Raw genomic sequence first — 12,296 nt, 5'->3', positions numbered from 1 at the left:
CCACTTCTTCTCCACTGACTGTGTAGGGAAAATTATTCTAATTCTAAATGTCGCTTATGCAGATCAGGAGATTGCTTTCTTAACGTGTAACTTAGCAGGTGGATTAAAGAGAAGCTTTCAGAGAAGCAGTTTAGCTTTCGAAGTCAACTGAAATCATCTTTCGACTCTCACACAGTCCTGTGGTTGGTCAATTTGCTCTCAATCCACCAACAAACAAACCTCACCGGATTCTGTTTGGAAGCAGACCAAGACCTTCGACGACGTACCAGAGTTTGTTTAAACCGGACCAAACAGGTCAGGTGTTAAACCACCCACAGAACAAATGTAGGCTCGTAGATGTGAATCTGAGTTAATTGTCTGCGTACACCCAATGTGTTAGACCTATGTGAGGATGGAGGATGCATTACAACGCCATCCATGCTTTTCCATACAATGGCCAATGGATTGTCACAAAAAATTATCTCATATGGGAAGTAAAAAATCAAAAAATTGTCATAAGGACACATGGAAGGAACAATGAAGCTGCAGCAGTGTACTGAGACACTAATATGACTAAAAAACCTGGAGCCTTAAGCATTTTTTTTTTTTTAAAAAGTTGATATCGCCCGATGAGTCATCTGGGATTATTTTTCCCACCTTTGGCTTGTGTTTTCAAATGGATGAATCCAGGCCAAGGACTCCTTCAACCCACAGTGCTTCACCACAGTTTAACTATAATTTAACAGAGTGGATTTATGATGGCATAGGTGGCCGTCCAACAATTTGTTGTCAGGATCACAATGCTCTAATGCTCCGAATGGGAGACAAATCCAAAAAACGCGCTTTCAAACAAACATTCTCCACGGCCACCAGAATAGACTGGCACAGTGTTGTGTACCAAAAGCAGATTTTGTCCTTGAGCTTGCGGACGCTCATATACAGTAACTATTCTTTAAGCAATGCTTGTGGAGGTTGTCTGCTACCTTACACATCATTCATCCACAACCATATCAGCCCCCACACACTCCACCCTTGTACCGCGGCTGCACAGAAGCGTAATGGCCTTTTATCGATTCTTCTTTCGCTCGCCGTCTTTCTTCTATTTTCTTGCTCTGCTGTCTGCACTGCAATGAGAGGTTGTTAAGATAAGCTGCTGCGTGAGGAGGGAGCCATGCCTCTTTTTCTTTTTAAGCCAAGCAAGCAAGGGTGTGTTTGTGCTTGTGTCAAAGTTAATATATCTGCATGCGTATACATGTGTGTGTATGTGTGTGGCTGGTTTGAACGTGTAGCATGTGTGTGTGTATATGCTAGTAAAAACAACCACTCAGAGACGCAAATGTTTCATCTGCTGTTGTGTAAAAATTGGCCACATGATTAAGACGTGCATTCCCGTACGTCATGAGCCCAGGAAAGTGTTAAGCAACCGCTTGGTGCTCGGTGACAGGTGGGGGAATTTCATGGGAAAAAAGATTCAGCCTCTTGGACCTCACGCGTGACTCGAGCCGTCTCATTAAATTTCACTTTATTTCACTCAGTGTGTTTGTAATCGCGTGTATTATATCCGAGCTCACTCAATATTCAGATCTTTGTGGCACAAACACTCTCCATAATAGATGTTTCTGGAGCTCATTAAGACCTCCCTTTCCATAATGAAATTCCAGTGTTAATGGCTCATTAAGTCAACAGACTCTTGCCATCACATGCAGAAGTACAGAACACACCACTTTTTACAGGTGCTTTATTTGCCACCAGAGACTGTACATTCTGTCTTATCATATAATTACGAGCAACGACGTTCATTGTTCACCGAGGAACGAGGCTGAGGGTTGATGTGAGGGTCTCAGATGGCGTGCGTTGGCTTTATGGCACGCCAGTGTACGTAAATGTCATTTGCATATTAGTCCGTGGGAAATGTGATTCACTCTCCAGTTCAAGTCGAGAGAGGGAGGGACTGTATGGCATTGTGTCTTCCATTCATTTTTCTTTCTTTCCCCAAACTCCCAACATACGCATTATGTGAAACACATCTAGCACACACCCACAAGCTCGCAAGATATCATTACGAAACCTGAAATGTATTAGAGGCCTAATGACTTTGCCTCGACTATGTACAGAATAGCACTAACTAGCTCAGTGTTGCCAGAGCAAAAGAATACCTCATTTCTCCCCTGCCACTACCTAATGTTCAGGAGCGGATTTTGTTTCCCTAGTGGCAGACCAAACAAATTCACAGATGCTGAGAGAAAGCTCTGCGATAAACACTGAAAGTCATTCACACATTTAAAATATGGGAAATGTGAAAGAAAAGCTTGGAATCACCGGCGCGTTCAAGGTGAGGTAACATTTCCCTGGATACGTCAGTGAAAAGCTAAGATTGGATGGTATTGTTTATTTTAAAAAGAGCCCGAACTGTTGTCTGTATGAAAGCCATGGTGGATAGTCAATAACATTACCTGTGTCGGAGCATGACTCGGGTTTCTTTGAGTCTTCTCTATAAGATTTTGCCTTGAGTAAGAAAGGACACAGTCCTATTCCCTTTCACTCTTTCAGTCTCACTCTTTTTCTAATCTTTTTTTTTAAAGAAAAAAAAAGGTGGTGGTTAAATAAGTTTGGTATTTTCAATAAGTCACACCAGCCTGTGGTGAAACTGTTGTTGGCATTATTTTGGATTTTGCTGTAAAGAAAATGAGACACCAAAGCTCTGTACTAAAAATAGTCACCTTCAGTAGATAGGGGTAAAGAAAAAAGAAATCTATTGACAATCTGGGTGAAATAACTTCCAAACATATGTCAGAGAGAGCTTTCAGATGTGCAAGAGAGAAAGCAACAAAGCAGAGAAGACCTCTTATTAACAGCCTTTGAATTCCTTTATTTGAAGTTAAACTTTAAATTGTATCTTGTTTTTTTTTTTGTTTTTTTTCTCAAAAGGAGCATGAGTGTGAAGAAACAAAGCAAACGGTGGCATCGGTTTTGATGAACAAAGAGCTGTCTGGAGACCAGTTTTCCTTTGCCTTTCAAAAAGGTTTAGGCCTCTTAGTAGCGTTTTATTGAAACTAAGCTGTGATGAACAGGATCCACCGTTATAGCAAATCCTCTGTACAACCAACACACTGAGAGCTCAAGGATTACCAGGCGTTGTCTTAATTGATCTCATTATCTTCTTCCAGCTCCTCTTTAAGGCATTCCACTCTCAAATGGATCTTCTGATATCTCTTCAATGCCTGCAATTTGACATAAAGTATCATTGTCAAAGTTTTTTTTTTTTTTCCTTCTCCCCTCCCGCTTCAAATGAGTTCTGGGAAATCGCTATATAAAGACTAAAATAACTGTAGTGTGATCCTACTTCAGTGTAAAGCATTCATTAAAGGGGAACTCCACTGCACATCAAAGTCTGTTTACAGAGCTCGGGGTGCACTGCTACACAAAGATGGGTGTCAAATTAATGGGAAAACCAACATAAAGTGTCTTAGTAAGGTGTTGTTCCACCCTCAGCCTCCAAAAACAGCTTCATTGCTTCCTTGTCATAGATTCTCTGAGTCTCTGAACAACACTCCAAAGATATTCTCTCATTTGGTGTTTTGGTGATGGCGGTGGAGAGAGCTGTCTAACACGGTATTACAAAATAGCCGTGCAGTTGGGTCGAGATCAGGTGACTGTGAAGGGCATTAGCGGCTGTTTGATGAAACCTTGTTGAACTATTGAGACATTCAAGTTAACTGTGTGACTTGTTTTCACTTGTGACACTGAGAAATATCACTATACACATTATATCCGCAAGCTCCTCCATAACTTAGCCATGAGCATTTGAAATTTGAATTTTCAAACAAAAGACATATCTATCATTTTAAAAATCACAGTAATAGTCTGTTTCATTTTGTCACGCGTCAATAGCAACATATCCCCTATGCGCACGTCAACGTTGTGGTTGTTTTCCATTAGCAATGGAAATTTACTTTTTATCTTATTTTCAGCCACATTTTTAAATTACACTTTTTACATGTTAGTCAATTTTTAAGTGCATATTTTAACCAGATGAAGGATTTTAGTCATTGGACGTCTGAATTTTTATTAATCAGAAAAACAAGCTGCGCAAACAGAGAAACACTGATTTTTAACATGAAACTGCTTTATTCTGTGATTTTACTGGATTTAATCACTGGGTCCATTTGTTTTGGAGCGGAGGAGACCTCTGCGGGTAATTCGGACCCTGGTAAAAACCTTCAGAACACCTGGATCATAAGTTCATAAGCTGAGCAGACATTAGCGGCAGCTCGGCTCGTATCGTATCCCCTCCAGGCCTATTTTTAATGCGAAGCCGCTTTATTCAGTGTTTCTACCCAATTTAATCACCTGGTCTGTTTGTTTTGGAGAAGAGGACACCCCTGTGGATAATTCAGCTCCCTGTAAAAACCTCCTGAATGAATTGACACTGAAGGAATCCTAACCAGGTGTAGCTGACTGCAGTGACAGCAACAGTGATGAAGAGTAACGCCATATTGTGACTGAAACAAAGGAGGAACGGTTTAAGCTACATGAAGTTAGAAAACAGTGAAGACCAACACTGAGATTTTAGACCAGAGAAACTTACAATCTACAGCTGAGTGTGTAGTGAGAAAAATCTCTATCTATCTAAATGAATAAGCTTGTGAGAGACATTTTTCCCAATTTTCTACTTAATAAAATGATGAATTAATCAAAAAACATAATGACAATTAAAAATATTCATCATTTGTGGCCTTAGCTCGAGGGCAAAAAGATTTGCAGAAAAAAAAAAAAGAAATTGCAGAAGAAGCATGTTACAATTGTTTTGACAGATATTGTGTTTTGGATACGAGTCATGACTTTAGTAGAAATGATCAATTTGCATTTCATTTTCACTGAAAGAAAATCCAACAATGTGATGGATGATGATGTGATTTATCTGTGGTCCGTACCAAATAAGCATGTTCTCTTACATCTGGAAAATATGTATATGTAGCATCTCTGTAGCACCACAACGTTTCATGTATGGTGTGCTGTGACTCATTTTAACTTTATCAAAAAATTCCAGCTCCTGCAATTTGGTTATTACACTTGGCCATGTTGCGATTTTGATGATATTTTTATTAATTGTTCATCCCCAATATTGGCAAATAAAGCATGTCTGCCAATAAATTGCAGCGCAGAAATGCCAAAGGTATAAATGGGGGTATTTGTAGTTGATGTTTTTCAACCGTGAAATCTTCCATTTGGTTCGTGTCTCGGTCAATATTCTTTGACGACCGAATTTAAGGGATCCTTGATTGTGTATTTTATGTGATCATGTTAAAAAAAAGAATATTGGTTGAAATATAATTATTAATTAATTACAAAAAAGATGTAAACATATAAATAGCAATACTGGCAGGGCTTAAAAAGTCAGAATTGGTAAGTTTCTAGTCCCAACAGTAACTCTATCGTCACAGACATATTGATTTGAGGTTTTTTGGTTTCCCTTTGCAGGACACCGAGATCCTGAACACGGCCGTCCTCAATGGCCGCACGGTCGCCATGCCAGTGAAGGTGGTCACCGTAGGAACAGACGGCGCGGTCTCTGATGTGACGGAGTCGGTGGAGTGCAAGTCAACAGATGAACAGGTTATCAAGGTTAGTGGGGCTTGTGTTTGGAGCAGATGCTTTTATTTTACTTTTTCCAATTCATCTTTGTTGCCTTCTGCTTCACGGGTAGCTTTGTAGTGATACTTGGGCGGGTAAACAGAATGAACACAGTGTTGCGCTGGTGTAGAAGTGGTTTGTGCATAGTAGTCAAGGAAGAAGTTCCTGAATTCCCTTCAGCAAAATGGGCTTTTTTTTTCTTTTCTTTTTTTAATTGAATGGTATGCCAGAAATTAAAAGTTTTTCTTTACATCACAAATCAGTACCTTAGAAACAATCAGCAACAATTAGCAGGTATTTGGGTAACTTCATTTACCATACTGCAGGTAGAGAGCATGTTTCCCTGTATTCTGTTTTTAGGTGTATGCACTCCTGTGGCCCATTATGCATTTTTGTGACATTGGCTAAAAGTCATGATTTTCATTGACTGTGTGCATATTTCTATAAGGAAACCAAGTGTCTAAAATGAGTTTAATTGATGCAGAAAAGGCCAGAATACCATAAATTACTGCTACAGCTGATTTGGCAAACCCGATGGGCAGAGAACGCCAGTTTATAAACAGAGGATGAACATAAACAGTGCGACATATTCTGTGCATATCTATGTATTTATGCATCATTCTAGCCCTAATTTTAATGTTCAGGGTGAATGACTAAAAATACAAGTTGTGTTTCCAGAGACAAGCAGCAGAATATATAAAAATGTTAGAACAGTAGCTGTAAAAGAGTTGAGAAAACACAGAAAAAATAAACTCTACCAGTCTGTGCTTGTTTTTCATCATCTTATAACCTGACATCTATACTTCCTCGTCTGATATGAGGAGCCAAAATTCAAGACGACAGCAGCACGGATTCATTTTATACTGAAGTTGCTGTTCATTCTTCTTATCGCTTGGAGGGTGTAAGATACTGGTGCATAGCTACAGACTAATGTTAAAATAATGGCTTTGCGTTGCATATGCAGCAGCCTATGTTGTGGAAAAACAGTATAAATTTTGGTCATTCCTTGCATTAAAAAGGTGTTGTGGTTTGAAAGCCACTGTAACAAGAAGCCACTGTTTGCAGCTTCATTACCACTTGCCAATAACATAACTTTGACAAACTATAAAGCTGACGACATGTTCACCATCAGCGATTTCCTGTCTCAAGCAAGTCTCAAATCTCTGTAAGTTGATTTTCATTGGCTTTCAGAGAGCTTAGGTAATTAATACAAAACCTTACTGAACGCTTTGGGAAATGCAACACAGGATTCATTGTTCATCTGAAAAATGCAAAACCACTAGTATTAATCCAGCAGGTAAATATAATATATGTAAAGACTGTAGCAACATAAGATTTAATATCTGCCCTTCAACACGTCCCCATTGTATTATGCCAAAGCAGAAGCAAGACAAAAAATAAAAAAAAATGTCATGAGAGAACTGAGAAAAATAAACTGTTTGTTTTTAATTGTGAGTGTGTGCGTCAAGAGGAAAAGAACGGTGTTGCGAGCCTGTGTTGTATTGAGGAGCTGATTTGGTGCGTTTCTGTGTACCATACATGCATATCAGAGAGAAGAGAAGAGGCAGATCTCTCAAAGGGTTTAATTATCCACTGAAGTAGTACCGCACATTGTGACGCTGACCTCGGTAGCATACTCCCCTGCCCACCCGTCTGGCTTGGGAACAGTATGCGGCACCCCTCCTCTCCCTCCTCTACCCTCTTTTCAAAGGAAACTCAAAATAAAACACTGTTTGATTGGGAGGTATCTTCATCCTGCCTCAGTGTTTCACTCAAACGTTGAGGGTGAAGTCCTTCATTTCCACCACGGTGCCTGTACGCTCACGTTACTCCAACCTAAACCAGGCCGTTCGTTTGACTACTACAAACTATATATGTTGTATGTTAGAGAGAACTGATATCACAGCATGAGTTTTTAATGGCTTAATTCAAGTCCCTTTTAAAGCTTAAGTGGCAACAATTCACTTTTTCCAGCTTTATTTTTTATTTAATATATGCTGATTTGCTTAGTCTTCCATGATACTTAAAGCATTTTGAAGACATGATTGTTTTTATTCCCTACTTTGTGACAATTTACACCCCCAAAACAAATCATTGATTCATTAAGAAAACAGTCCGCAGGCTTATCGTAACCGTTGTGGCCAGGTCTAGCTTCAAAAGCGGTAAATTATCTCAAACTCCCCCGGTTAAGCAGAGGACAATTTTCTTTTTTCAAAAATCAGGCATAAAACTAATCATTAGTTATTACTAGCCCTAACTGATTTCTAAGTAGATTCTTGTAGCAGAGTGGCACAGACAAAAAGTTGCAACTTAAAAAGTTGCTTGAAAACTCTAACCCTGCCCATATATCTATCACAGCGAGAACTCGTACTTTTGTTTATGTTCACTTTTTAAATTTTTCATCAAAGTTACAAGATCATCTGGCAGGATCTTGTCATGCTGACCAGGGACTGCTTTGAAAAGTGTCTCTGTTGTGACATTCAAGAGAGCGTCAGTATCAGATACTGGCAGCCCATGCTGCTGGAAAATCAAACACACAAAATGTGGTTAGAATAAGAATAACTCGCTCATATCCCTCAATGAGAAAGGCTGCTACTTGGCCACCATCCTTAAACGCAAAGACAACAACGCTTCCTCTCTGCAAATGGGTTACAATCTGTAATATAAATCACAGCCAATCTAACAGATTGCCCATTTTGTTGTGGCAAGTCCAGCCCTCTTCTGCTGAAATGCCCTTCTCTAGACATGATATAGTGAAGCGGCGCAACACACACCAGTGTCTTCCTCTGATCCATGCTGATGAGCTTGTTCGTGTTCAGCTTTACCTGATATCAGGGTCATAAGGCACACAGTACCTTGGCAAGTGAGGCCATAGGAATCAAAACAGCTCAGTGGACCCTCGCTGCTTTCCACTGACTTCCAGCTCATGTTCATGCTTCATGACTGGGCAAAACAAATATTGTATATTGTAGTATTTTCTACTACAATAAAAACAGAAAAAGAATGGGTTTCAGGGGAGTGTTATTATATCTATCAAATCTACAAAACTACCTTGAAAGTTAGGGACTACAATTATGTTTATTTCTAAAAAACATACATTGATTTCAACATAAATTAAGACAAATACTAACAAAGAGAATCAAAACAAGAAAATGTTTTCATCTTCTGTTTTAATATAAGTCATAATAGATGTTTCACCCTTTATCTCAATGGTGTAGACCCCCTGCGGTGTATCCAATAAACCACCGAGTCTCCCACCAGAAGAAGTCTTTATAGTTTACAATGATGGAAATTGCACATCATTCTTGCTGCTGTAGGCGGGAATAAGGTAAGAAAAAAGAATCACTGTGGCTCAATGTTCTGAATTTCAGCTAAAACAATTTAACATATAAGTAAAATAAAAAAAGATCTACATAACCTTTAGAAAATGCCCACAGCACAAATGTCCCAGTGTACTGTGAGTCTCTCTCTCTCTCTCTCTCTCTCTCTCTCTCTCTCTCTCTCTCTCTCTCTCTCTCTCTCTCTCTCTCTGGACATTCAGTCACTTTTCGTCAACTATCGTTTCAGTCAAGAACTCACCCATGTACGCCACAATTGGATTCCGCGGTGTCCTTATCTGTGTTTGTGCGTGTCACTCCGGATAAATTCCATGCCTGCATGATTAGCAACACAATGGATTGTTTCCATGGCGAAGTGACATTGATTTGTGCGCGGTTTCATGACAAATTCATGGTGATAACGGAGGCTGCAGAGATCAGTCAAGTGCTAAATTTTTCATGCAGCGCAGAAGATGTCACCTTCCAGAGATCTCAGTTAAATCTTTACGGTTATCATCTTCGATACCTTTCATAAGGAAAGATAAAGATGGCACTACAGTGTAGAAACAAAGTGGGAGAAAAGACACCAGAAAAAAAAAACTAGAGATGAGATGGTTTGAAATAAATAGATTTCAGCACCAGGGTGAGAGAGGGAGAATGATCACAGCAAAAAGGGACAAGAATAGAGGTGAGGCTTAAGAGACTCAATGAGGAGTGAAGTGGATTCTTTCAGCTCACTTTCTGGTTGGTTGCCTTTAGAAAACCCTGCACATTAGTGCGTGTCGTGTATGTGTGTGTTCATGTTTCGGCTTACACAAAACTCACAAATAGATTCATTTACATACAGTATATCATCCATTATCATCAACTCATCGCACCGCGATGAGTTGTTCAGCCACAACGAGGGCTGACAACTCTCATTCTTCACGCATAAAAACAATTAAAAAAAAAAAAATTCTCTTATACCAGTGTACATGTGCACCTAGGATACTGCAGTGTAAAATACTATATGAGACACACAGTGCAGTGCTCCACTGACTGTCCATATGCCGTAGCCTACCGAGTTACATGAGTGGAGTCACAGTTTGGATTTCCCCAAGGGTGCTCCAGTGTCGGCTTAAAAATAGATCTCACTCCGGTTCGGCTGCTTCACACTTAATAACTGTCAGGTTTTTTCTTCTTGTGGAAGGTCATAAGCACTAAAAGTGTTTCTGGTATGAGTATTATATTATTTATTTTCCCTTCACTGGCTGTACAGGGTTTATATGAAGACAAGTTGCATGTTTTGTTGCATTTTTCATTATTCTGTCAATTTTTTATTTTATTTTATTTTATTTTTTTAACAATTAATAAATTATTTGCTTAGTCTTAAATGTCTTGTTTTGTTTCATGGACCATCCAGAACTCAAAGGTACTATATATGTAAGAATGTGCAGCAATGTACATGTATTAATCATTTTTTATTGCCAATGTGTGAACGGATTGTAACGTAACTTCAAAAAATGAGACCTTTCCCAACTTTCTCGGCTGCCTATAACAGCCTGGGGACTGATTTCTATGTAAAGGGACTCAGGAATGAATTTTCCCGGAAAGTCCAAAGGCTGCAAGGTTTATGCTTTCTGCCAAGAGCCTTGCCTCTCTTCCACTCCCCTGCAGCGCCAACAGTGTGCAATAGTGGCCAACAGTAGCTTAGAAGTGGAGTACGCGAATATCAGCGAACGGCCGGCTCCCAGCACTACACAGACTTCTCACATTTTGAGAATCAGGAAACAGTGAATAAAAGCCTTTTTTTTCTTTAATAAAGGACTTCAATGATTAATTGTTTATCAAAAAAAAAAAAATTCTGACAGTCAACTAACTGATTAATCCACTGATTTCAACCCTAATCAAACGCAACACTTTCAAATTAATCATTTTTAATTAACCATACATTAACTTGATATTGTTCACAACAACCAGTCATGGTAAAACTCATGACAGTTGAACCTTTATTTAACTTATGAAACTTGAACCTTCACCCTCTTTAATTCTATCCCAACAAATACTGTACTTTTTGAAGTAGAGTCTGTTCTCTCTACAGGAAGACAGTATGTACAGTAACACTGCAGAAGACTGAGGGTGAAAGAGTGGGAGAGAAAGAGGAAGAGGAAGTGAAAGGGAGGAGGAGGAGAGAACTGACAGATCCCAAGCTGTCAGTTTTGTTTCTTAGAGAGAGAGGGGTTGGTCTGACATCATTTGAGAGTAAAGCTGCCAAGCTATATGCAAAGAAGTGGAGACAGATGACAGTCTTCTTGTGACTGGTTTGTTATAAAGAAGCAATTGTCAGTAGTGAAGACGTGCTGAAATTATCAGTTGTGCCAGTCAAGCTTATGATGGTATTTGTGATTGAAATGAATTGAAATGCGAGCGATTTACAAATAAAATTCAATGACAGATTGTTAAATAGATTTGGCTGTCGTGAGGAAAAAGTGTTTGATGAGGAGATTCTGGTGCTTTGAAGATAATGACAGACACTTCTGATGTTCCTGCTATATCGTTTCTGTGTGTTGGAGATGCATCTGAGAGACCTCGGTAACGGACTGCAGTTGTTCTTTATCCAGCCAATCATAATCCAGTCTGAGCGAGTGTTTTGTTCCCCATTTGGATGTAGCAGGTTTGTGTCCTTTCTCAGCTCCATCTGTTAAGTTGGACCAAAGTCACATTTACTTGCACGCATATTATCCTGCATGCACTCGCATTAAATATGCATCTGCAGAAACACACACATACACACACACACACACACACACACAAAGAAACTGAGCAGACCTAGGACTTTAGCTCTCATTCAAGCGATGCCAAATCTTTCTACCCTTCGGCATCAGAAGAGGCTGCTGACTGAAAAACTTCAGCTGGACAAAGGAACAGAAGTAATCTTCATCAAAGCAGTTAAAACGACAAAATTTGACTCCTACAGCTACAATAAACTTTAGAAATATTACTCTTATAGGACTTCTCATACTATTTATATGCCCTCCTATGCAGGATTTGCATACTTGCATCACCATTTGTAAAAGTATTCAGTTTGACGCTGATTCCGTTTCTTCTTTCGTTGCGTCTTTGTGTCTGTCTCTCATCCTGTCATCTCTCATATTCTTCCCTTTTCTCTTCAGGTGTCAGAGCGATGTGACTATGTGTACGTCAACGGAAAGGAGACGAGGGGAAAGAGCAGGGTGATGCTCAACTTCACCTACAGTTTCCTGAGTGCTCAGCTGGAGATGAGCGTATGGATGCCCCGCCTGCCCTTGCTCATCGACGTGGCCGACCCCGAGCTCAGCCAGATTAAGGGCTGGAGGGTTCCCGCTAGCGCGGGCAACAGGAGGTGAG

The 12,296-nt window shown here is 39.7% G+C and overlaps 1 protein-coding gene across 1 annotated transcript in view; it reads left to right on the top strand.

Moving 5' to 3' along the window:
- The window catches only part of LOC111652970 (transmembrane protein 132C), a 94,394-nt gene that overhangs the window by 68,102 nt on the left and 13,996 nt on the right, over positions 1-12,296 (top strand). The window contains exons 5-6 of the mRNA XM_023403390.2: positions 5,461-5,604; positions 12,083-12,291. Coding sequence (XP_023259158.1) covers positions 5,461-5,604; positions 12,083-12,291 — 353 coding nt within the window. The remainder of the gene's footprint in view (positions 1-5,460; positions 5,605-12,082; positions 12,292-12,296) is intronic.

Source organism: Seriola lalandi, unplaced genomic scaffold (assembly GCF_002814215.2).
Source record: "Seriola lalandi dorsalis isolate HSWRI2012SDOR001 ecotype SW California unplaced genomic scaffold, Sedor1 jcf7180002054133, whole genome shotgun sequence".
NCBI lineage: Eukaryota > Metazoa > Chordata > Actinopteri > Carangiformes > Carangidae > Seriola > Seriola lalandi.
The sequence above is the reverse complement of the archived record's forward strand: the minus strand, read 5'-3'. Positions and strand labels throughout refer to the sequence as shown.